This window comes from Phyllostomus discolor, chromosome 12, assembly GCF_004126475.2.
Source record: "Phyllostomus discolor isolate MPI-MPIP mPhyDis1 chromosome 12, mPhyDis1.pri.v3, whole genome shotgun sequence".
Lineage (NCBI taxonomy): Eukaryota > Metazoa > Chordata > Mammalia > Chiroptera > Phyllostomidae > Phyllostomus > Phyllostomus discolor.
In genome coordinates this window covers 39,239,703-39,266,389 of record NC_040914.2, presented here as the reverse complement: position 1 = coordinate 39,266,389, position 26,687 = coordinate 39,239,703, and the positions used below count along the sequence as shown (strand labels likewise).

Sequence of the window (26,687 nt, the reverse complement as noted above, 5' to 3'; positions counted from 1 at the left end):
CTCTAAGTAACCAAAGCAGTGTGACCTAGAGACAGACTAGTGGAAATCAACCAATCAGAACAACAGAAAAAATAATTAAAAACAAGGGAAAAAAAGATAATCTAAGGGACATCTGGGTTAACATCACACATGCAGACATTTGCATTATAGGGATCCCAGAAGGAGAGGAAATAAAAACATAAACTTTATTTAAATAATGGCTGGAGACGTTCCTAACCTGGGAAAGGAAACAGACATCCAGGTCTAGGAAGCACAGAGAGTTCTAAACAAGATGAAGCCAAGGAGACCCACACCGATACAAAATCGAAAGGTAGAGACATTCTTGAAGGAAGCATGAGAAAAACCAGTGACAAACAAGGGAAACCCTGTATGTCTGTCAGCTCATTCTCATCAGCAACTTGACACATCAGAAGGGAAAAGCAGGATCTCTTTCAAGAATTCTTGTCTTTGCAGAATGGGGTCTGCTGACCTCCCCCTTGACTCGAGAAGAGCCAGGTGTGCTAAGCGTAAGGTGAAGAACCCCAGTTGCTCCAGGGTTTTTACTGGAGACAAAAGTCTGTTTCCTGATACTTGTGCCACACTCTGGGAAAACCTATGGGAAGGCTCTTCATCTTGCCAAGATGGAAGAGAGCCCAGCACCAGGCAGACTGGGCCCATAATTGGAGAGGGAAAAGTACAGCATAGGATCCATGAATAGGCACTATTTTCATCCAACAATAAAGTCCTTAATCTATTTTTTAAAAGAGAGAGAGTGTGTACAGAGTACAAAGGGAGCTTGCAACCTAGAACAATTTACCCAACGAGAAATTCAAGGAGAGGCAGTTCCCCAGACAAGCAAAAACTAAAGGACTTCGCCATCACCATTAAACTGACCTTAAAAGAAATGTTAAAGGATCTTCTTTAAGTAGAAAAGGAAAGGCAATATCCAGAAATAAGAAAATATGAGAAAGGGAAAAACTTCACAGGTAAAGCCAAATATTCAATAAATAGAGCAAATCACACATTTAAAAAGCTACTACAAAGGTTAAAAGAAAAATGTATCAAACTCAACTCAAACTGTGTAGCTAGGAAATACACAGCACAAAAAGATCTAAAATATGACATTGATAATATGAAGCATGTATGGAGGAGTAAAAAAGTAGTCCTTAGAGAATATACTGGAACTTAAACATCCATGAGCTTAAAATAGATTGCTACAAAGAATGACATACAGAAACCTCATGGTAACCACAAACCAGAAACCTACAAAGCACACACAAAGCGAACTTAAACAATACACTAAAGAAGAAGAGCAAACCGCAAGAGAAGTGATCAGAGAAGAAAGGCACAGAGGACAGCTGTAAAAACAAGAAAGAACCCCCTGGACAACTTCAGGAGGCGGAGAACAGGAGCAGCGCCTCAGGAGAGGAAGGCAGGCCTCACCAGCCAGCTTCTCCATGGCACCCAAGGACTTTGTGTTGGAATGGAAGCTAACGGGCTCTTCTTCCTGGGGCTTAAACCACTGGCATAGTAACCCAGCCTCAGCTTGTCCCGTTCCCACTCCTAGAAAGTTCAAGCCAAGCCAGGTAGGGAAGGCAGCAACAGCCAGCAGTTCGGGACACAACTAGTTACCTATTTTTGGAGATACCCTGAGACTCCCCAAAAACGATGAGGGTTCCGTATTTGCTAACCAAAGAGGCAGTTCTCAAGAAATGATTAGGTGGGCCTAAGAATATATATGAAATAATAGCTTGCCCCCCTTCTCCCGCAAGGGTCATTTTATTTCTGTTTGTTTTTTTTCTAAACCACCAGGTCCAGGCACCTCCCACGGGGCCCCACCTCCTCCCACTCCAGCCTTGTGTCCTCATCCCTGATCATCAAAGTCACCTTGCTGGCCTCCATCTCAAAAACATCCAAGCCAGTACACACGTGGTTCACACCCAAGGGTTTGTTTGTTGTTGTTGCTATTGTTGTTATTGTTTGTTTGTTTGTTTCTTTGTTTTATTTAAGAGCCTACAGTGCTGGAGCTCCATAACTTGGAAGGTCATTCTCCACTGCTTCTGCCAGGCCTGGCGATGAGCACCTGGCAGCCGGAGCCGGTGTTTGGGAGGAAGGCAGAGGGACCCAGCTTTCCCGCTGATCATTCATTCCCTGACAGTTGTCGAAAAGGCAAGTGTGAGCTGCAGTCCCAGTTCAAAGGTTCAGGGGGCACACAGCTTCTCTGTGGCCGGTCCCTCGGAGTCACCAGTCTGACCCAGGAGGACACTGCGGAGGGAAGAGGCAAAGCAGGCCTGCCCTCTGGCAAACAGCAGAGAAAAGGAAAAGGAACGTCAACACAGGAAGTGACATCAGAGGGGAGCAGGCATGCCATGGGGGTTCCATGCAGCAAGCACTCTTCTCATAACGGTCTCCCCAAGGGTCCCCTGTTTCCTGCAGAGGCCAACATATGGTCCTTACAGGCGAGAGCTGCGGAGCACTGTGCCCAGGGGGGTTGGGAACCAGGGGACCCTGCGGCTCTGGCAGCCCCTTCTCAGGAGACTGAAGAATCTGAAAAGGGGGTGAGCAGGGAAAGGCTAGAGTTTTTATCCAAAGCAATGGTGCAATTAACAGGCAAATACACAAACCTTGCAGAGAGCCAGAAGAGAAAAGAGGAGATAAAAAAAGTACAAAACACCTTTCCAGAGAGAACAGAGTCCCAGGGCCCCAAAGGCACTGCCAGTCCACTTTAGCAGAAGCATTGACCCCAGGGAAACAGCGCAACGGGAGCCTCTATCAACCTGAGAAGTCAACCCAAGTCCTCGCTTCCAGAAGCCACCCGAACCCCTGACCCACACCCGTGCTACCTCCTGAGCTCGGTGGGCTCCTAGTCCAGCCTGGCCGAGACCAACTTCAAATACAGTCCTGATATTCAAAACTCTTTGTGAACTAGCTATGCTTAATTCTGCTGAACCCTTCAAACAGGAAAAGAAGAAAGAAGGGAAGGTGAGGTAAGGGAAGGTGCCACAAACATGTATGCTTCTGCTGTGGGCTGACCAGCCCTATGCACTTCCACTTTGAACTTTCACACAGTCATTCCCAACATAAGGCCAGAACCTGACCAAGCCCAAAAGATCACCAGAGGTTTAGACATCTAGAATGTCATAGATCCGGGAGAGCAGGGTGTCAGAAATCCTAAATGCACACATGGATATCCTGTAGATTTTTGGGGGAGCGGTTCTTGATAACTTCTGATCACTTTTACTTTTGTCAACAGTTGCTTTCAAATTAGTATTTTTAAGTCAACACATTTCTACCCTTTGCCCTCTTGAGGAGGAAGAAGGGGTGACATTTTAAAGGGGCGTCCAGAGGGTGGTAGAGGTGATTTCTCCTGCGGTGACATTCTGAGCAGGCGCGACACACACAAACGTGCCAGAGTTTCATAAATAATGTTTGTCTTGGTTGCAACACCTCGGAGGAAAGACGGCTTCCAGAGCCCTCACACTCAGGCTGCAGCCGATCAACTTTCCGCAGGAGGCCGACAGGCTGGAAAACAGGTTTTACCTGAAAGAAAAGGAAGAGGGAGTGAGTGCCCTCCCGCAGAGCTCCACACCCATTCCGACCCCGCCCTACAGTCTCCATCCCGAGGTCACACTGCCCGACCACAGGACCTTTGAACGTGCTGCTGCCTGGAAGGCAAACTGATTTACTCCTCCACGTAACTCCTTCCCTTCCCTCAGCTCCCAGCTCAGGGTCCTTTCTTAATTCCCCATGTAGACCTGCCAGCCCACCACCTCTTTCCTCCATGTATTCCTCCTTCCTAGCACTTCTACAGGTGTTTACGTGAGGGCTCAGCAAAAGTTCTATGTGAAAGTCCACAAAGGAAGTATTTTTGACCCAACTCACTGCTGTGGGGCAAAATCGGCCACGGACAGCACGGATGTTTGAGTGTGGCTGTGTTCCAGGAACACTATTCTATGAACACTGAAATTTGAATGGCATGTAATTTTTAGTTGCATTTTGCTGACCCCCCTGTTTACATAATTATCTGATTCGTGTCTGTCCTTTGCTTAGTCTGGAAGCTCCTTGCAGGCAGACCCTGTTTGAGTTCACTCGCCTCTAAAATCTGTTAAAGACAACATCTAAAAGGACTTAGAAAAGGAGAAAAGTCCAAGAGGTCAGAGCCACCACCAACATCGACTGGTGTCCCATCATGGGCATTATATAACCACACGTGGACAAAGATTGGGGATTTAATAGGATTTATAAAATATTAACTTCTCCTCATAATGTATGATCTCAAATATAAATATTATCACACCAGGTAACTATTTATTAAAAGATATAGACACCCTATTTTTAGGAAATATACACTTGAGTATTATTTACATATAATATACATAACTTACCCTCAAACAGGTCAGGAAAAAAATCTGTATTCACACATAGATACCCATCATTACACAAATGAGGCGAAATGTTGAAATAGGAAAATCTGGGTAAAGAGTGCTCCCTGTACTATGTTTTTTAGGTTTAAAATTATTTCCATAAAAAATAAGGTCAACAGACTATAGAAAATAAAGACGACTCCCCATAGCCATGTCCAAGCTGTATAGCCTGGCTCTTTACGGCAACCAGTGCCCCTGCCTCCGGGTTAGGAGGGGCGGCTCACCCTCACTGGCTGATGTCAACAGCCCAGGCACTCACCCCCACCCTGCAGATGCAGCCTGAGGGTAAGCCCCCACTGGGCCTGCTCCATAGTCAGGTCTCCCACTGCATCCCCTGCAAGCTCACTGATGAGGGTGAGGGATGGGAGCCCAGCGACTGGGGAGCCAAAAGTCAGACCAAAGTGAAAGGACTCAGTTTCTGATACCTGCACCAGAGCAGACCTGCCCAGGAACCAGAGCCAACCACCGCAGGCCTGCTGACTCCAGGAAGGGGAGATGCCTCCATAGAGGTATTAACTTTGTATACCTTCACCCTGCTAAGGGTTCACCTTCACAGCATCCCAACATTTCTGATCTGGTGACATGCCATCTTACAGATGTCCCAAGAGCATACCCCGAGGATGTTCTGCCAGGTCCCCTGCCTGCACTGCAACCCCATGTGCAGCTGCTGATATGCCCTGTGCTGACGGGAATAAACACACACAGGGTGGGGAGAGTCTAAGCAGATGGTGGGAGCCCCCCCCACAACTCATCCAGCATGTCACTAATCCTTGGGTTCCTTCCACGGCAGAGCTAAACCTCCAGGGCTGCTGTTGGAAAACAGAACACAGCAGATCTTTCTCACACTTCCATGAGATGCAATTGCTCTGGGTACCTGAGAGCTCCCATGGAGGTCACTGGCTTTGGGGGCTCTCCACCAGGATGTGACCCCATCCCAAGTCTGAATGGGGGAGCTGGCTGCCCTTCAGACCCTCTGGTGCAACTGTGCCTCAGGAAGTTGCCAGGACTGTGGACACAGGGACAGGGCGAGGGGGCTGGCTGTCAAGTTCCAGGTCTCTTCATTGCATCTGTCTCCCTGAGGTTCTCCCCCACGGAAGGCCCTGGGGGCGCACAGGCGCACAGCTGCAGCTCACCTGTTGACCCTACACTCACTCAAAACTACTTCTTCCTGCAACACCCTCACTCCCCCCTGCCCCTTAGTCCACTTTGGGCTTGTTCCCTGGGCCTTTCAACCCTTCCATAAGCTTCGCCAACTCTGAGAAGAGCTTCCTGCCCGGAACAGGTGCCCCTCCTGGCCGCCCACAGCATCCTGCTCTTTCCTCCCTGTGGCGCTTACCAGGTCACCCTGTGTCCGAGTTCCTGGTTGCCTTCCTGTCACAGCACAAGCTCCTGGAGAGCAGGGCCAGGCTCACCCACCCTGCACTCACAGGGAATGAAACGAGCAGGATCTTGAGCTGGACACGTGCAGAGTGTGACAAGCAGAGATTTCTAAGAAGACTCTCTCGACCCCTTTCTCTCCCCCAGAATGGCCAAACTGTTAATGACATTCCTGTATCATCATTTCATCATCGAAGTAAACCAGAAAGGATGGCAAGGCTGCCCCTCTGCCCCTGCCCTCCCTGGAAACCCTGTGAGAAGTGAAAGCACATTTAGATGCCTCGACCCATGCTTCTTCCTTTCAGATTCCCCATTGTCCTGTACAACGACACTGGGTTATCACCACCCCGCAGAAGGAGAAAAACATGTCCCCACCTGTCCTACAAGAAGCTTGTCTGTTGGTGGAAACAGCCCTCAACATGAAAACACCTGTCTCGGCACCTGTTCAGCACCACCCTGGCAGCTGACCTCTTGGTGCATCAAGCAAGGATGTGGCTAGAACAGGGCACAGAGGCCACGGGAATAAACTACAACAGAGAAGCAGAGGGAGAAAACCAGTCCCCGTTTGTGAGCAGGCCCGAGATGGACAGATGTGAGGACCACTGCATGCCATGGGGGCCCTCTGCCACCCCACCATCTTCACCCCAGCACAGCAAAATGGGAAAAAACAACTAAAATGTGGCTAGCTTCTACACAAGCATTGCTAGGTAAGGTTATTTGTGTTGTTTTCCATTTTGTTCTTTTTCCTTTTTTTTTTGACAGATTCTTAGGTAGCACTGTAAGCTGCATGTGAATAAGTCAGATTTAGTAGTAAATTTTCATTGCCACAAAAATTCCTGTTCACATAGCCTTGTCCCTTACAGACATAAAACTCAAATAATTTTAAGATGCACAATACCGTAGCTGAGAACTGCCCCCCATGGACCAATATTGCTTTTCAAAAAAAAACAAAAATGCCTTGGAAATGCCCACTTCTAACACATGAGCTCAGTATTGTGCAAGAAGCGGGGCGGCAGAGCTTTATCCACACTGGTTTGGGGGCAGCCCCAGATGATGGCTCAGGCCCAGGTTGGATGCTCCAGCACCTTCAGGGAAACCTGCAGAGCCCTAGGTCCCTTCTGATTCGTTTCAGGCCTCATAGGCTCACAACATCCATTGCCTCTACACGGTCCACATGCGCATGCGCTCCAAAGAGCTTCATTCCCCATCCCCAGAACATGAGGAAGTATGGGGTAGGCCCAAGGGCCTTCGAGCCCAACCACTCAAGAAGTCCCTGCCCCGAGTGTGCTTAGCAACTGCCATGGGGTGTTCCTGGGGACCCCGAGCCCTGGGCCTCAGCCTAGGAATAAGGAAGTCAAGTCTGTTTCTCCTACTCCCAGCGTAGCCCCCAGGGTCCCCTTGCAGCAAACAGCCACCAAATGCCCTTTGTTCCCAAGACAAGATGCCAGGCATGGCCTACAGGGTTACAATAGAAATCTCATGGGCTTCTAATTAAATTCCCACTGGAAGCTCTATCCTCAAGAGGGCGGGAGGCAGGCGATTCTAGAACAATTGCCTGCATCCCCACGGGCCACATTTTCCCCAAACCTAAGAAGCGAAAGAACGAGGGCCTCCCTCTTGGGGTAGGCAGGGTTGGCAGGAGCAGTGTGTCCTCCCAGCACAATACCTTGGAGCAGCGTTTGTCACAGATGCCAGTGCCACCTCCCAGACAGACAGGAGGAGGGACGGCGTCTGCCTGGCCGTAGGGGACACACAGAGAGTGCCATAAAAATCCCCTGTGGCGAGCCAGGGATGCAGGGAGGCCCAAAGCAGCAGCCCCAGCTGCATGCGAGGCCAACCAAGCTCAAAACACATGCAACCCGGATTTAAGAGCCTTGTGAAATATGGAACCATTTCACAGTCCCAGGGTTCTCTGTACTCCGTTTAGCCACCATTTCCTCTCTTTTAATTAGCCTTTTTAAGTACAGACTTGGAATCTCTTTTCTACACACCCTCCCCCCACAACACACACACCCCAAACTCCGGGCCCTGCACATTAGAGGCCTTATCTCATGTACTCTAACATCCCCAATGACAGAAGCCAAAGAGCAAGGCTGGCTGCAGCCTTGCCCTGCCCGCCTTCCCTCCGTTTCCTGCCTGCCTGAGGCGGGCAGGGTCTAAGTCACGAGATGTTTTCAGAACAACACCCGTGTCACAGTAAGAGCTAGGGTACTGCCTGGCTGCCCTGGCACCGGGAACATGATTTTCCTCTTTGCACTCACTCATGAAATCACTCAAGGTCATGATCCAGTCACATCCGACTTAAATGTACTGTTTCCCAGAGGGAACCAGAACATTTAATTGAACTCTGTCCGTCTAAACAGGAAAGACAAGAACCTGTGAACAGATGATCACATGTAGACAAGGTAGTTCTCAAAAACACAGAACGAAACATAAAATTACCCTTAAAACTGTTGTTCTTTTCAAATGCATTGACCTGAGAAGTTGTTCATAGTACGCTGTTCAGGTGAGAAATGTTCCAGAACAGCATGCGTTGCACGGTCCTGTTTCCCTAAAAAGAGAAAGCTCCACATATGTACTCACACACACCCTAGTGGCTACCGCGAAGCAGTGAGATTAATTTTATTTCTCCTTTTCCTTATCTGCATTTCTATCCCATACACTGCACCAGTAATGTAAAAAGCCTCTAAGTGGTTTCTCTAAATGGCCAGTTGTCTTTGAGCCTGAGGACTACAGCGGTCCTGTGTCTAGGGATTCATTCCAAGTTCACTCACATCCTCGTATCATTGCAACCATGAACAGGACAAGCTTCTAACGTGAGCTACTTAAGTCCAGTTCTTCCCAACAAACAGGGAGGCAGGCTAGGGCAAAATAAGGATAGCTGGTGGGAAGCAGCTGGAGTAGATCAAGTTACAGAATAAACACTCCAGGAAAGAAGGCTGAAAATGAATGAGCCAAAATAGTCAATACAAGTTAGAAAAAAAAGCAGGGAATGCACCCAAAGAAAGCCTGAGGAAGAGAAGCAGAAATCAATTGGAAATGATAATATAATAGAAAAGATCAAAGAAGCCAAAGTTTGTTCTTTGTATAAATGAATTAAAATCAAACTTCCAGCCTCTAGCTGGATTAAGAGAAAGGAGAGCAAACGTAACCAATATGAAGGATGAAAGGGGACCATATGCACACATGCTACCACGATTAAAAAGATGACCATAAGGGAATGTTGTGAACAACTTTAGGGCGCCATATTTGAAAACTTAGAGGAAATGGACAGAATTTAAAAAAAAAATACAACCCATCACAACAGATCCCAGAAAAAAATAAAGACTCAATAGTCCTATAAATGCTCAAAGAACTGATCAATAGTTTTTAAAAATCTTTGCACAAAGAAAGCATCAGGCTATTCCCAGCCAGTTTTGGCAAGATCTACGAAACATTCAGGAAACAAGTAATTCTGATCTGATACGAACTGTTTCAGAGGAAAGGAAAACAAGTCGCATGCCCCAATCTGTAGTGGGAGGCTCCTCAAACATTCCCTGGAGCCCAGACAAGGATATTCCAAGGCAGGAAACCACACACCAATCTCAGTCACTGAGAGGAACAAGAATGTCCTGAACAAATCCTTAGCAAACTGAACACTGCTTTTATTTAACAGACTGTGTCTTTACCTACTAAAAAATATAAATTGTGAAATATAAAAAAATCAGCAGACTAAATGCAGCAATGCATAAAAAGATAACCCAACCATGACCAAGCTCATTTTATCTCTGGAATGCAAAGTTGGTTTAATGTTAGAAAAATCAATGAATATAATTCCACCGCCCTAACAGAGTAAAGGAAAAAGTATGATGTTTTCAACAAAGCCAGAAAAAGCATTTAACAAAATTTGACGTTAGCAAATTAGAAATAGAAGGAGACTTCCTGGTTAAAAAAAAAAAAAGAACAAGAAAAAGATTGACAAAACCTCGCAGCAAACACTACTCTTCCTGGTGAATACAAAAAGCACACCCTGTAAGATCAAGAACAAGACGGGATGCCTGTCATCATCACTTCCTTTTAACAGCGACTTAAAGGCCAGAGACGAGTACAGGAAAAACCAGAGAGAGAGAGAGAGAACATGTTGAAGGACTTGGAGGGGATGCTACTAGTTTCAGATGATATATTTATTATACAGAAAAGCCCCCAAATCCCCACTGATAGTACTAGAATCAATAAGAATGTTGTGAAGTTACTGGATTTTTAAAAACCCACTACATTTTTAAACGTCATGAGGAAAAAGTGAGAAAACAGTGTTTTTAAAAAGGTACCAGAGACAAGGTCTCCGACCCCGTGACAAGGGCTCACAGAGGAATCTGTCTCTGCAGCTGTCCCCAAGGTGACCGCAGAGCAAAGCGGGCAGCCCCAGAGGCAGAAACCCAGGCGTGCAGACTGACCCTGCGGGACACAGGGGCTTGTTATGACAGGTGATCTGGGGTCAAAGACGGACACACGTGGGTTGGCTGGGTCTGGGGTTTCTGCCCAGAATGGTGATGGCGGAGGGAGAGGAGGACTCCTCTATTACAAGTTACCACGTGTGCAAGGGTGCATGCTGTCGTGTCAAAGGGTGAGAGCTCATTACAATGAAACGCTCCAGAGCATGCTCTGAGACCTGGTTTCTCACCTGCCTTTGCCCTTGCAACTGTTCTCTTAAAAACAGTAGTATCTGCTACCTCAACACCTACCAAGTGGTTCATTTATTCGTTTGCCTTTGGAAACGAAATTGCTCTGTCGAAGAAATATCTGCACCTCCGTCTTCACTGCATTATTTCCCATAGCCAAGACATGGAAACAACCTTAGTATTGATCGACAGACAAATGGGTCAAGAAAATGGATATAGATCCAATGGAATATTATTCAGCATTAAAAAGAAAAGGAAATCCTGCCAAGGACAACAATGTGGATGAACCTTGAGGACATCACACTAAGTGAAATAAGTCAGACTGAAACAAACAAATACTATATGATCGTACTTGCAGGTGGTATCTAAAACAACCAAACTCATTTTAAAAAATCAGATTTGTGGCTACCAGAGGTGGGTGTGTTGAGGGGGGGGGACTGGGCAAAGGCAGTCAAAAGACACAAACTTCCAGTCATGAAATAAATGAATCACTGAGGATATGTATAATATATAACGTGATGGCTATAGTTATAGTTAACACTGCTGTATGGTGTGTTTTCAAGCTGTTACAAGAACAGATCCCAAAAGTTCTCATCACAAAGTAAAAAAAAAAAATGTAACTACATGAGGTGATAGATGTTAACTTATTGTGGTAATCACTTCACAAAACGTGTATGTGAAGTCATTATTCTGTACACCTTAAATTTGTACAGTAATGCATGTCATTTATACCTCAATAAAACTGAAAAAAAATAAGTATTTAAAAACTCATTTGCTTTTGGTGGTGAGTGTTGCAGCCAGCAGTGCCAGCACGGCAGTGACCATGACCGTCAGCCTGGAAAAGAAACCTGCCCCACTGTTTGAAGAACAGAGACAAGCAAGGGAAGTTTCTTCATCCACTGTGGTTCCAGTACACACCTTATCTTCGTTACAGCCGACACAGTACCAATCTAGCAGTCTTTAGGCGACAATACTCTTATCCCTGCACTCAAGAAGGGGCCCCCTTTTCCACTTCACACTCAAGGAAGAGCCTGCAGATAGAATTTCTGGACAGGGTGATTGCCATAGTTCTCTGTTGGGGGTCTTTTCTTATTTGGCGAGATCTGAGTCTACAACAAAAATGGCTCAGCGTACTGCAGCTCCCAAGGAGCTACTCTGGTCACCAAATATGGATAAAACTCTATTCAGTGGCTCGGAATCCAAACAGCACGTTGATCCACTTAAGCCGTCAAGTGCTCCTGTTTACAAACCCCCCAGCCTGCGGCCTGCGGGGTGCAGCAAACCCTTTGTATTGTGACTAATGATAAAGATGCAGTTTTCTTCCCATTAGGTCTTATTTCTGTGCATTGAATACGAGGTGGACAAAATGGCCTAGCAATAAAATCAGTACAATCACTACCTTTCATGTGTGTGTATTATTTTGCAGTATGGATGAATTGACTAGTTGTTTGGATTCTTTTCAAAAGGTGCTGCTCTTCACCAAAAGTGTCAATTACAGCCAATGATTTGTTCCTCAACTCTGCTATCTGTAACCAAGCTGTGTTTTGTTTGTGTCTTCTAGGTGCGATTCATTAACAAACTATTTCTAACATCAGTAATGTGTGTACATATGATATAGTACAACCCTTTTTTAGACATGAATATAAAAATGGTATTTTTAAAGCATAAATGTCTCAAAATATAAAATACCTGGGAATATATCTAATAAAAATTTATAATAGATTTACAGAGAAACTTCTGAAAGTACTAAAAGGCAGCTTTGAAAGTATCTAAAAAATGATAACTCATTTCATGTTCATGGATTGGAAAAGTCACCATAAAGTGGTTGATTCTCCCTAAACCGATCGAAAGAGTCCACACAGCTCTGGTCAAAACCCCAAATGCTGTGTTGCTGGATCTGAGTACTGACTGACACAGGGGGGCCGTGGGCTGGGGACAGCCAAGGCCGTGCCGGAGAAGGCGGGGAGATGTGGGAGACTCACCTTCCCAGGTGTGGAAAAGCTGTGTACGACGGTCAGTCTCATGTGCCAGCTTGACTGGGTCACATGGTGCCCACATATTCAGCCAAGCATTATTCTGGGCATGTCTCTGGGGATGTTTTTGGGTGAGATTAACAATTCTATCCGAAGCCTGAGTAAAACAGACTGCCGTCCCCAGTGTGGAGGGGCCTCATCCAACCCGCTGGGGGCCTGAACTGAACAAACGTCTGAGTAAGGAGAAGGTGCTCTTCCTGACTATTTTTGAATTGGGATATTGGTCTTCTCGTACCCTGGGACTGGAACTCATGCCTTTGGCTCTCCTGGTCCTCAGTCCTTCAGGCTTGGAGCCTTATAAACAAGTCTCTTTATATATGGATATAGGATTGTTGGTTCTATTTCTCTGGAGAGCCCTGGGGGACGAAGCTCAGAACTAGGTCCAGCGTGGATTTGTGTCTTACCCTTGCCCCTAATAACTGAGACCTTGGGCGGGCAACATCCCCTCTCAGGACCCATGAGCCCTCGTCTCTCAACTGTGTTCACCCCCGGTTCTCAGACTGAGGATCCCACACATCTGAAGTACATCCCAAAAGGACCCACAAACCACACTCCCCTCTCGAAGTCACGACATCACCATGACCTTCCCACAGGCTACCTGCAGAAAGCACACCTGGCGTTCGAGTTTATCAGTAAATGCCACGCTCACTCCCTGCTCCAGGGACTCAATGCAAGAGGGGCTGAGAGAGAGGTTTCCATTTCTGCGAACAGTGTGTGACAGATGGGGCTGCTCACAGCAAGTCCCCCAGAGCAAGTACAGGGAGAGCGTCTTTTCGGAAGTTCAGCCCTCCCTTTCCTCCTGACAAGCTGACTTTCCAGCACTGGCACTCGGGAAGGGTAGGCAATAACTGCTTCTCTGCAAGTGTTTCCCGTTGCTTCCTGGGTGCTGTGTGCTACTGCAGGGATCGGAGCAGTTGCCCCACAGGCAGCACATCCCAAGGTCACACACTTGACCAGAGAACAAGAGCACACGCTTAGCCTTATGGGGTTTCCAAAGGCGAAGTGTTCCACCACCCCAAGCCCGGGGACCCAGGAGGCAGCTGCTGTCCCCACTGGTACCTGTATTTGATGTCAAATACCGTGGAGTCCTCATCCTCATCCTCCTCTTCATTGAGTGGGGCCATCTCCACGCGCTCAGCTGGAGTGGTGATGATGTCATACTTGCGGGTCTTCTTCAACCTCTTCCCTGACCTGGAAGAGAAGCACATTCCTGAGAACTCCACAGTCCCCACCAAGGCAAGCCACACCACTGTCCCCAACCCAGGTCCCAAGAGACCTGGCAAATACGCCAGCTCCTGGCCTCAATAACCCTGGTGGTCCTCACCCACACAACAGAGATGATTACACCTGCTCTGAATGCTGGAAACTCCAGTAACCAAGATAGATAATAATACCCAGGAACAACATTTTTAAATGGCAAAATCAATACAAAGAAAAATCCATGATGAACAAAAGGCTAAAATGTTCAACAAGGACAGGAGCCAGCCCTGCACTTGCACAGCCATGACGCACCCGGTGGCCTGGCCCCTCCGCCCCTCACCCCCGGCCCGGCCCTGCTCCAAAGCATAGGTGGACCCGCTGGTGTTAAGAGTCCTGCCCCCTGGGCCAGCCAGGTGGGGTTTGGGTCACAGCCTGGCCACTTGCTCCCTGCGTGGTCATGGGCAAGTGAGTTAATCTCCGTAAGCCTCACTGTTCTCATAAATAAAGAATAATATTTGCCTCCCCCAGGCGAGGGGGAAATTAAATGAGATGATGCATGCAACAAGGCTGTACACAGGAGGCTTTCAGCAGAAATGACTGTTAGTAAATATAATAAACAAATACAAGTGTTATAGCCTCTCTTCTATGACCGGGACTTATAAAAATGAGTCAGTACTGTATCCATCATGAGGATTTATGAGGCTACTGGGTTATAACACTAAGCTTTTACCTCTGAAATAATAGAGGACCACTGTGGGCCACAGGGAAAGTGCTGAGGCAAGGCCTTCAGTCTCCAGCGTCATTCTGTCTGCGTGGAGGATGCAACATTTATCAGGGAATGGCTGAGGGTTCACGATGCCACTGGGAATACTGCTATTATGATGACTACTGATGCGCTTTGCATTTATTTCTCCAGTCTCCTGAACTCTGTCCCAAATGCCTTATCTTCTCTGGCGTCCCTCCTTTTTAAGTATATCCGATACTGTCTGCGAGAAACCAGGCGATCCCAAAAAATCACAAACAGGACACTGAAGAATCATATTCCCAACCATTCTTCCTGCAGACTGTAAGCCGTTCCCGCTGGGGACCATGTCAAAGGCTCACGCGAGAGCTCTCCGTCCTCAGCATACACAAATTCTCTACGTTCACAGAACAATGAAAACACAAGTTCACTTTCAAAGTTTCTTAGCAACATCAGTTTGCTCGTCTTCCCTACCTGGTGTGATTTACCAACAATACGACATATTATGTGTGAATAACACTTCCAGAGTCATCTGAGTTCTCTGGGTAGAAGCTTTGGGAAACAGAAAGAAACCAGCTATGAAGCTTGATGACCCCAAAGTCTCATCACAGGACAATGTGTCCTCCCTGCTTCTATCACTGGGGAGGGACTGAGGGAGGGAGAGAGAGAAAGAGAGGGGGGGAGGGGAGAGAGAGAGACGGGTGTGAGACTGCTTGGATTTTGAACTTGGGATGAAGCATAATGCCAATGCCACTGCCAATGCCAAGCCTGGTGACAGGAGATAAGAGGGGCAGCGTGGCCAGTTGCCACCCCAGTGGTCATGGGACAATGGTATTTTGGAAGCAGGCCTTGTGCCGGGGTGTAAATGCTAACTTTACAAAAACACCACTGGCCCCACGTTCTCACCATCAACAGATTCTTGGTTTATCTCCACCTCCCCGCGAAGGACTGAAATAAATCTTTGCATCCTGCCCTAGGTGACTTACGATCCCTGACCAAATCCACCTCCAGTGCTAGATGGGGGACATTTAAGCCCAGAAATGACTCCAAATGTCCCAGACAATTCCAGACAAAGCCACAAGGAAAACCACCCGTCCCCATGCCCTCGAGATGAGGGTCAGGCTCCTATCTACACAGACCCACACCCCACACCCTTCTCAGGAAAACAGCCCCACCTCCACCCGGATGACTCAGGGCTGCCCGGAGGGGCACTGGCTTTGCGAAGGCACGGACTGGCCCTTCTGCGGACTGTGCCTGAGCCCCAACACACGGACCCAAGGCCTGGGAAAGCCCCTTGCGGACACCCAAAGAGAGAGAGGGACCAAGTTTCAATCTCCTGTGAAGCCAGCCCTCCGTGATAACTACGAAGCTACTCTCTTTTTCACCAAAGCCAGGCTGAGCTGAATTTCCCATTACACACAACCTAAAGAAACCCAATGAATGCCGCAGGGCCATGGAGAAACGGAGGCAGGCGCAGCACAAGCCGAAACCACGGCTGTAACAATAAATACCTTCTGGGGGGTTCTCCACATTTTAATGGTAAACCTCCCACATATGAGCATAATTTTCTCCTTCCCTCAAACCTTCTAAAGCCCTCGGACTCTTCCCTGCTCCAGAAACAAAGGACCGTACGTGTCAAAGTGCTTCAGTGACAATACAAACATTTTTGCTTAGGGCTCCCTGCGAACAGGTTCTCCAAGCAGACAGACATCCTGGTGGCTCCTCCTCACAGGGCTGTTTATGAGCGCACCGGCCTCAGCAAAAGCCACAGGCTACACGGCCACTGGGGTCTCTCCAGGGGACAGTGGGTCAGCCTCGTGGACAGAGCCCGCACCTCACTCAGAGGCGCACGCAGTTGAAGGAAGAAGCACCTGGTTCTAGAAGGGGCCCAGGTGTAGAGTCGGACTTGGGTTCAAAACCCAGTGTTCCTGCACACGCAGGCCTGATTCCTCTGCAGTACATGGATGTTGCGGGGCGGCAGACGGGGGGGAGGGGTGGGAACTGAGCAGGACAGCAGCTTCAGGAAGCTACTGGGCATATGCCTTCCTGAAGAAGGAGGAGGAGGAGACTGAGGAAGCAAAGAAGGGAAAAGGTGTTGCTGGCCCATCCTCCACAGCACGGCCCCTTTGAGGCAAGTTCTCTGCCCTGGGACACGGTCTCATTAAACAAGGTGGCTGCAACAAAGTGGCGGTGGTGGTGGATTTCAACAAACGTCCACGCTGCGCTTCATAGGATCAGGCAAGACCAGGGACATTCTGGAAGACAAAGGATCCTTCCACTGGAGCCAAAATACACATTTCTAACAAGACAGAGGAGAAGTTCAAAATTCTTTTACCCTGAAATGCAATCCCAAAGCCGGGGGGTTGTTTATTCAAAGGCCCTTTCAACAGCTGGTCGGCAGCAGGTTCCAGGGAGCGCTGGCAGGCACCGCTTACGCAAACACAGGCGGAGGGAGTGGAGCTCAGCTCAACAGACTCGGAGAGAGCCCTTCCTTCCTCGCCCTCCCCGCAAAGACAAGCAAACAAAACAAGCCCACAGGGTTACTTCGTGTTTGGAAGTTCACTTCGGGGCGTGTGGTGGTCAGATCCACAGTCGGCACACCCCGAGACTGGGGCTCGGATGTCAGCCCTGCAGTTCCTTTGTCTCGGGTTCTCCGAGCCAGTCACCACCCCCTACCTCTATCTGACAGGGCGCCAGCCAGGCCTTCCTGAACACAGGGGCTGGAGCGCCTCCCGGATGCACACGGCAGCGGCCCCACCCCTCACCCTTGTCCTGGGGCTGCCCCTCCCCACCGTGCTGGGCCCCTCTGCCGCAGCACCAGCACCCAGGCAGGTGAGATGACTCAGGGCACTACATCAAAGCTCAAATGCCCCTCTGCCCCATAAGCACAGAAAACCGGCGACGCGGGCCAGGTGTGACATAAACATTAGAACAAACGTGATGACATCGGGCCATCTGGCAGCCGACTCTCTGCCTTTGTTGAGTGAAGGAGATACAAAGAGCGGTGCTCCCCAACCCAGTGGGGGGCCAGCAGCTACCCTGCTTCCACACGGCACTGCCATGCAGAACGGAGGCCCTGCGTGTCCAGGTATGTCTACTTATCACGAAGAGCGGCAGATCTCATTTTGATTTGAAGACTCCCCATTTTTAAGTGCCCTTAACTGCCTCAGTCAAAAACCACTGTGCACATCAAAACAAAACAACAACGAAAACCTTACCTGTGGGCCACCAGTTCACAACCTCTGACTCAGTTCCTGGCCAGGGTGTACTTGTCACAAGTGCCAAGCATGAGTGACATTGAATAATCCAGCTAAAAACCATGAGCCCCGAGAGATGGAATGATACACAAGATCAGCCAAGGTCTCCCTTATATCTGTTCTCCAGCAGTTCAGGCACGATTTTAGGGTGCCGACTGCTATTTACACAACCTAGCTGCTCCCCTGCCCCCCTGGGCACTGCCCCCGCAGGACTGACAAAGTGGCACCATGTTAGCTGACCCCAACAACTGTGTCCAGCACACAACACACAGTGTGTCCAGTGGGGTTTGTGCTTCACACGGCATCACACAACATGGGCCAGGCAACCCCTAAAAGCTCAATGACAATTTTTTAGGGCTTTTCTCCACAACACTACAGCATTCTGCCTCTCTCTGCTCCTTACCCTTGTTTTTCTTCCCTCCCTCAGTGCCTGAGGGACAAAGGCAATTCTCATTCCTCTAAGACAAAATAATCATACCCTGGGTTTGACCTGTTTGAGGAACCACCTGAAATATGTCAACAGCAACGCCCCAAGACCTGCTCCTCCGGCTCTCGAGTGTGTTTGCCGAGGGCCGGGTCCACTTCGTTTTCATGTGAGGTGCCCGCTGCGGAAAGTGAGGCTTAGAGCAAGGAAGGCAGCCTCCAGGGGCAGCTCCGCTGGTTCCAGGGCAGCGGCCAGATGACCGGGAAGGACTCTTGGATGAACCCAGGGGACCCGACACAGCCTAGAAACACTGGTGTTACTGTGCCTTGGGGCACGCGTCATAAATGATCCTTTCAGCATCTACCTGCCCCTGCCACATGTCAGTTCTTGCCACCACTACCCCCCACTTCAGGGACAATTACTTCTCAGCAGAAGCTCCTGAACTGTTCACCTCAAGCCCAGATGTCGGGCTGCATGACTGGCATTTCCATGAGCAAATTTCACCTGTACATCATCATCTCTCACTGAACCTTCCACCTGATGGACCAATCCTGACCCCCTTCACCACGGATCCCACTCCAGGCCCTCCCGGGCATCCTGACATGTTTCTCTTCCTCCACTCAGGCCTCCAGCCCTCCCTCCTGGTGCCTCCAGCGCCTTCCCCAGGTCTCGCCAGCCATCCTGGGTCTAATGCCACCCTTTTGTTATTTCACTCCTCTGTTCAAATCTCCTACTTGCTCCTCTGACCTACCGCAAACCCCAAAATCCTCCAGCTGGAATTCTTGTCTTCCAAAATCCGCAACAGGGTAAGGGTGGGGAAGGCTGGACTGGAAGTCAAACTCCTGCCCTTCACCAGCTGCGTGGCCTTGGTTTACTCATCTGTGAAATGGGGACTCCAACAGTGCAGCACATAAGAATGAGGAAACACCTAAACAAAATACTTTGCACACAGACTGACTGGTACCCAGTAACAGCTTAATAAATAATAGTTGCTATTATTACCAGCATCCTAATGATTCCAAGGGATCACCTGCTCAAACCCTACCCACAGCAAACCCTGCTTGGTCCACTGGGCCCTGGAAGAACCTCTTCTTCCTCACACCCTGTCAAGTCCTGACTCTCCTCCCCACGTGCCTTCCTAGGCCACTCCATACCCCTCCAAAGCCCCCGGGCCCCTCCTTTGAGAGCTTACCTAGTGTTGCTTCTGATACCTCACTCCCTCTTTCGAACCGATTCCTTCTCACCCGCCTAGCAGCAGCATCCAAGGGCATCATCCTTTCTCCCAGATTGAACTGGAAGCTCCCTCGCCTCTGAGTGTTCCCTGTAGCAGCCCCTACATGCACAGGAGGTCTCATTAACGCACTGGGAAGAACCAGCCATTTGGCCAGGTGTTCTCCTGGATCTTTGGCTGGGGGTTGGGGACACTCAGCTTGCCCAGTTCAAAACCCAGCCCACCACATCTTGAAGGCCAAGAAAAGGCCAAGCTGAGCATCAGAACCACTAGGCTTAAGTCCAATTTCTCCTACAAACTCACTGGGTGACCTTCATTTCTGAGCCTCAGTTTCCTCGCCTGTAAAACAGATGAAGGGAAAGAGGCCAGGGGAGTTCTGAACGTGAGGAACCCCGACACCCGAGGGGTTACAAGACCCCGTGGCCCTGCCAGGCCTGGGTGCCCTGCCCATGCTCTTTGCCACGCCCTCCCCTGCTCCACACTTGCCACCGAGTGTGGGTTTCCTCCTCCCCCCACCCTCAGAAAAAGAAATCTCAAGCCCGGATTCCTGACAGATCGCCCTTAGACTGCATACAGGTTTTGAGAGTGAAACCATGACAACATGATTCTAAATGCACAGTCCCAGAAATTCCCTTTGCAAATGGTTAGAACCAAAACATCAGCCATAAAGCCAAAACACTGAACACACCCAAGAAACCTCCTCTGCTTGAATCTGGAGGGTTTCCCTCCTGTGACACCTTCTCACAGGAGGCTGAGCACTCACACGGGTACATGGGCACGAGAGAGTACCGATAAAGCCGGGTAAGCCAAAGCGCTCAAGGTTAAATTAAAGAGCGATCTTCCTCCCTTTCCCAGTTGATAGAATAAGTCAGTGGAAGTCCCAGGTCATCACAGGCCTGTTAATAAGGGCACCCCCTGCATCCTGGGAGTTCAGTAGTCAAGGGAGGCAGGTTCTACAAGGGGTCCTATGGGTCCAGGGAGGCTCTCACAGGCTAAGGGATCACCCATTCCATTTCACACGACTCAGAAGTAGATGCACCAGAAAGGCACAGTAACTGCCCACAGTAGACTACCTACCAGCAGGCCTCACAGCCAGGACTCTCGGGCTTTCCCCTCCTTGGCAGCACTGACATCTCGGGCTGCACCACTCTGTGTTGAGGGGGCTGCCCTGCACACAGTCGGTGTTCAGCAGCCTCCCTGGTCTCCCCACACTGGATGCCAGCTGCATCCCCCTCGTCGGGTCACAACAATAAAAAATGCCTCCACGCACTGCCAACGGATCCCACGGGGAACAGCCTCCCCGGGTGAGAAACAGCTGAGAGGCTTGTTCTTCCCACGAGCCACGACTGTCTTCTTTCAGCCTGGTAGGGAACTGAATCAAGGGCCCCCTCTGTACCCCCTTTAAAACTGTCTGGGTGGAGTTTTGCTGCATTAGGTTTACTGGACGCTCTCCCTTCACCGTGGCACACAAAACCAAGTGTGAGGGCAGTGGGATGGAAGTGATGGAGGGGTGCGAACGCCCCGTTACGAGCCAGACACTTACAGGGGGAGTGACGCCCAGCGTGATGACTCGAGCTGACCCTGCTACACGGTGTATTCGGAAGTTGCTAAGAAAGCAAACCCCAAAAGTTTCCCTCACTGAAAAACCCACACTTTTTTCTTTTTTTAAAACCTGAGATGGTGAGTGTCAGCTAAATTTACTCCACAATATACATGCCAAGTCATTATGCTGTACCTCTTAAATGTATACAGTGCTGTATCTCAACTACATCTCAGCATAACTAAAGAAAAATCAACTGAAATTTTAAATTAAATTAAGATGAATATGTTTCACTTCTGTAGCTTTTCTGTCAATTCACAATCTTAGTCAAACCACCAGAGATGACCTCCTGGTGTGAAGCAAACTCCACGGCTTCTCCCAAAGTCAGACAAAGGGACGGGGCCTTTTAACCGTGGCTCTGCCCAAAGCTCCAAATTCATTAAAACAATACTGACACACAAATGAGCAGTAACTAAAAGCATTTCAGAATGGCAACATTCTCCAAATCCTAACAGTATTATTAGGCTTTTATATGTTTTCTTCACTTCCATTCTATTACAAATGTCAATACACAGTCGATGGGAAATTGGGGGATTCCGGGCTAAGCAGGGAAGTTTTTGCTCCTTTTCAGAGACCTGGCTGAATAAAATAACCAAGCTTCCCTGCTTCCAACATCTGTAGGACACGGGGGTGTGCACCTTTGCCACTGACGCCCGTGCGACAGCTGGGTGATGGCAGGTCGCCTGGAATTCTTCTTCCTCTCCATCCCCCAGGAAGCACCACAACAAACCCTTCTTCCAGACGAGCGGGTTTTGCAGAGCTTTTGAAATGAGAGGTGGCCGGGCTACAGCCAAACAGAGGTCTGGGAGAAAGGTGGCCTGGGAGGAGAGCGGGGAGACTCGCCAAGACAGGGAAAGGTTCCCCAAGAGGAAAGGAAAGTTGTGGTTTCAGGTGGCAGCTGCTGGCTTGTCTCCACCTTGTCATAAGGCACCAGAGAGGAAAGCTCAGTCCCCCCAGATCTCAAAGGGCACAGTTAGACCTAAGACAGCGCGTGGGGCAAAAAGTGCTGAGCACTGGCATGTGCGTGGTATCCCTGCATCCGTGCTACCCCCACAGACACCCCGGCACAAAAAAATTGAAGGAGTCTAAGTTTTCTACTTACTAGACACAGCCTCTGTGTTGATTCCCTCCAGCTCTCAGAAACTTGTTGAGGAACAGACACAAGGGGTGGCTTCAATGTGAGCTGGGCAGAACTGTGTGTGCAACACATACACACACACACACACACACACACACTCTCTCTCTCTCACCAGAGGGCAGTCTGACTGCAAACTGCCTTTCCCACCTTCCAATTCTGTCTCATCTTAAAATTGCTTTCCTTAATGATTAAAATAAGTCAAAAAAGTATTAATGAGACTACAGATGGGGAAACCTTATGGATTAACAAGCATAGGAAGACATAGCTACTCAACCTCAACAGAAAGCGGGGAAATGCAGAACAAAGCAATGAGATACCAAATCATACCCACATGGCAAAGGGACATACCCAGTCACTACAGACCCCACGCAGGAAAGTCAAAACTCCAGCCATACTCTGGGAGCACTGGGCAGCCCTGGCAAGGCGGGCTTCTCACAAAAGACAACGCAGGAGGACCAACAGCCAAGAGCTGGTAGTGAGACAGGGAACTTCAGGCAGAGGGGTGGAGTGGGGCAGGGCATGCAGGCCCATGGCCACAGGACACCTCTGGAGGACCCCTGGAAGTCCAGGAGGGCTGGAGGAGCAGACAGAGCCAAGACAGGGGCTCAAGAGGGAGGCAAGGCCTTGCTTGTGGAGAGCCACCTTGCCCACATGCTAAGAAGAGGAGGTGCAGGAAGCAGGGACAACGTTGGCAGCAGAAGCACCCCTAAAGACTATTGCTGTGTTTATTTCAGAGACAAAGTAGGGATTCGGGGTGGGCAGAAGGGCTGGCAGGTGGAGAAGCTTCCTCGGGGTAAAGGGTTGTGGGCACAGGTGGGACAGCCTCAGAGTGACAGGGGGCAGAATGGCCAGGAATGGGAACTGCCTGCTAAGAAGCTGGGAGAGGGAGCAGGTAAGAAGGGTGTCCAGCCAGTGCAGCCTGCCTTCGGGAGCCTGATGGACCAAGCCTGCAGAGGACCGTGGAAAGAGGGAAAGGTCACAGTACGGACCACCGAGCAGCGTGATGGGGCCCTGGCACTACCTGGGCCACAGGCCTGTAGAGTGCTCTAGAATCAGACAGATGACTCACACCATGCCCTGAGATACAACTCTCTCCCTTGCCAAGGAGCACATGTGGACTGTGTACCATCTGGGCCCTTGCCTGCTGTGAATGTTCCATAAGTTCCGGTCTGCATCAACAACCAGGGTGACAGCTGTCCACCTGGAAACTCACCCCAACAAGAACACCTTCCCGGGACAAGGAGGCAGATCATGTCCACAACCGGCTTCCTATGGAGTCAGAACCTTCTCCCAACACTCTGCATCCAAGCCAGTGAGGACCCACCCCTGCCAGGCTTGGGTGCCGCTCTCCCGCTCAAACACGCAGCTCGGGGCCCTCACATCTGGCCGCATGCTGCTTGCTTGTCTCCCCCCACTCCTGGATAATGAAGAGCAGACTGGCGAAATAGTTCAAATACCTTCCTTAAAAGTACACTGCCTTGTGGGCTCGGCGGCCTCTTTTGAGCTAACAGTTTCAAACCTGCAGGCTCAGAGTTGCTCTAGGCATCAGTGTTCACTCCAACTGAACAGTCAAGGAATCAGTAAAGGATAATGGAGTGTCCGCTGAATGCCAAGCCGGTGAGGGGTATGGAGGCACTGGGACGAACTGGTCACACACACACACACACACACACACACACACACACGCCCTCGAGGGCTGTCTCTCAGTATGGGAGCAGGGCACTAAACCCAGCATGAGAAGGGCTGGGCTAGGGCTACAAGAGGCCAGAAGAGGAAGTCCCAGCCTCGCTCAGAGGTCCATGAAACCACCCAGAGGAAGAAGCAAGGGAGTGGGTCTCGGTGTCTGTGTGCAGCCTTGGCAGGTGCTACAGCAGGAACAGCCCGGCCCAGGGGCAGGAGAGCACAAGCCAGCACTGTGGAGTGTAAGAAAAGGAGCGAGTGACAGAGAGAAGGCTCTGAAGGGCTGATGGCCACAAGGTGTACTGGTGTCACTTTGTCAGGGCTCTGACTGCCGTGCCCAGGTAATGGCTCCAGGGAGCCACTGAGGTTTGTGAACGGAGAGGCATGGGCAGTGGCAAGGCCACGGTGAAGAGGGGGACAATTCAATTCCCGCATGAAGGGGACCAGGAAAGTGAGGAAAACTAAGCCAGGGCACAGGAGGGTTGGATGGCTGGGGGGCCACAATTCCCCCTTCTCCATTTTCTTAGGTCCACTGGCATTTAATCCCACAGACCCACAGGGAAATGCCTTGGTTCAAAGTCACACCGCAACAAAAGCAAACCTATGGGTAACTCCCCAGCCTGCCCTTCCAGGTCTGGTTTCTGCTCCTGCCGCTGAAAATGCTCCCACAGGGAGAGAGCAAGCCCCTGGCCCCAAACCTCCAACAGCTGATCAAACACCGGAGCACACTGTGTACACTTGGAAGGGGAGGGAATGGGGAGTGAATGCACACACACACACACACACACACACTCTCTCTCTCTCTCTCTCTCTCTCTCTCTGTTTCTACCCGGCAGCCCACCTGAGTTACATAGAGAGCTACACAGAGAGGTGGCTCTTTCCTTCTCACTACCCCAGGGACCTGGGCACCCTTCCCAATTTCCCAGAAACTTTTTCTTTGAACCTGAGCTACCTACAAAAGCCTCTCCAAGCTCCCTTATGGCCATGGAGTTTTCACTGGGCCAGCTCAGACAGGCAGAAGCATAGTAGAGTTGTCTCTGTCCCCTACTAACAGAAAGTACCGAGGCCACTGAGTTACCCTGCATCCTGAAGCCCAGCCCCAATCCCAGCTGCAAAGCACACCCCCAACATGCATCCAGTGGTCATCGCCACATGCTAGGTACTGCTTCTTTCGGTAGCATGAGAAAGGCAGGTTGGGGGTTAAGGGCACCACGGATGGAAGAAGGGAAAGGTTGAAGTCAGACAGACCTGCGTTCAAATTCTATCTCCACCACTAAGTTTACCTGGATAAGCCATCATGCCTCTTGGGAAATATTTTCCTCATCTGTGACATGGGTATAAAAATATATTCTACGTAAGGTTATCAAAAGTCAGAGCGCTATTGTTAATATTAAGCATTAACAGAGAGTTCAAGGGAGACCAATATTTATTTTATATCTCTCCAGTTAAAAGAGGAGAAAATTCCTAAAATGTACCAGGAACACCCGGCGAGCGTACCACCGCGGAGCAAAGGGAGCAGGGGTAGATGGAGCGCACCAAGATGCTCGGGTGGAACAGAACGGTGCATCCAGAGCATCCGTGCGTGAAGGTGGCGCGGGCGCGCAGTGACAGCAGCAGGCGGTGCAGGGGACCTGCTGGGGAAGCAATGAGGCGAATGGACCCACCTGAAGACGCGGAGCAGCAGGCAGGCGATGAGGAAGGCAGTGAAGGCGCACGCCACGATCACGGCCGCCTTCAGGGTGGGCAGGTCTCGGAGCAGGCTGGAGATGCGGGTCACCAGAGCGTCGCCGCTGCTATTGGAGCTACCGCCGCCTGCCACCGCCGCCTCCCCAGACCGGGTCCGGGTGGTATTCACAGGCCCCGAGCCAGGCGGCGGGTGCTCTGGCTGCGGCGCCGCCGCGGACTGGACACGGCTGGCGTGGGCGGCGGGCACGGCCAGGAGCGCTAGCAGCAGCAGCAGAAGCGGTGGCAGCAGCAGCAGCAGTGGCGCCGCGCGCATCGTGCGGGCGGGTGGCGTGGGGCCCAGCAGGGTGCGCGGCTGAGCCCGGGTCCAGCACCCGCGCAGAGGCCTGTGCCCGGGGCTCCTGCGGCCGAGGCGGCTGCGCGGTGCTTGGCAGGAAACTGCAGCGCCCGGAAGAGCCCGCGCCGCAGCCACACACACGTTGCACCGAGTCATCCGACCGACCGCGGCCCCACGGGGGCGGGGCAGGCCACCAGGCCGGGGTGCGGGCTGCGCTCCGCTCACCCGCGGCCCCAATCACCCTAAGGATCTAGGGCCCCTTTAAGCAGTAATAACAGCCAGGCTCAGTCGTGTGCATGCTCTGTGCTGGCAGTTTCCGTTTATTTCATTCAGTCCCACAACCCCTTTAGGAGATAACTATTTGTTATTTTCATTTAACAGTTGATGTAGGACCCAGAGAGCCAGCTCACAGCAACCCAGACTGTGCCCAAGTAAGACTCCAAGACTCTGGGACCTGGAGGCCAACCCCTGTTTTATTGATGGGGAAACTGAACCGTCTGGAGTGAAGTGGATTGCGGGATGCCCTGTGCATTGCATGTGTTTCAGTGTCTCCTAATTTCCTTCTCTCAAAAAGTCTCTTAACTCATGGCTTCAGTTATTCGGACATTTTGCACCTCCACTTATGAACTGGATCGGAATGTGCATTTCTGCATTCCTAACTTCGCTGTGGACAGCAGTTGGGGGGATTCAAAGTCAGTCTCCCTCCGAGGCTGAGGCTTCAGACCCCAAGGAATAACTGCTTGGCTGTCTCTGATTTGCAGGCTAAATGATGCTTAAGTGAAGTTCTAGTGTGAGGCCCGAGGGTGGGATTTGATGGAGAGCACAGACGGCTTTCCTGGAGCACGGGCAATCTGGAACACTGACAGCTTCAGGTGTCACCTTTCACCCTGGGGGTGGGCTCTGGCAGGAGACTCTCCATTGGTG

At 50.2% G+C, this 26,687-nt stretch overlaps 1 protein-coding gene across 2 annotated transcripts; it reads right to left on the bottom strand.

The window, feature by feature from the left end:
* Positions 1-1,596: 1,596 nt before the first annotated feature.
* FAM174B (family with sequence similarity 174 member B) lies at positions 1,597-26,687 on the bottom strand. Of its 2 annotated transcripts, none has more exons than XM_036013118.1 (3): positions 25,408-26,671; positions 13,531-13,662; positions 1,597-3,519 (listed from the first exon to the last, which is right to left on the bottom strand). In XM_036013118.1, the coding sequence occupies exons 1-3, from the start codon at positions 25,917-25,919 to the stop codon at positions 3,516-3,518; spliced, it is 648 nt and encodes a 215-aa protein (XP_035869011.1). In that variant the 5' UTR covers positions 25,920-26,671; the 3' UTR covers positions 1,597-3,515. The 2 variants fall into 2 exon arrangements, with proteins under 2 accessions (XP_035869011.1, XP_035869010.1); XM_036013117.1 differs by lacking the exon at positions 1,597-3,519 and adding an exon at positions 3,553-4,106 and having other exon boundaries at positions 25,408-26,687.

Bases quoted from the DNA above. Each gene is read 5' to 3' on its own strand.
- FAM174B (XM_036013117.1), bottom strand. From the start codon at position 25,919: ATGACTCGGTGCAACGTGTGTGTGGCTGCGGCGCGGGCTCTTCCGGGC. The intron at 13,663-25,407 runs GTGGGTCCATTC...CTTCTCTTCCAG, and splicing joins CTGCTGCTCCGCGTCTTCAG to GTCAGGGAAGAGGTTGAAGA. The intron at 4,107-13,530 runs GTACCAGTGGGG...TCCTTTTCTAAG, and splicing joins GTATTTGACATCAAATACAG to TCCTTTTAGATGTTGTCTTT.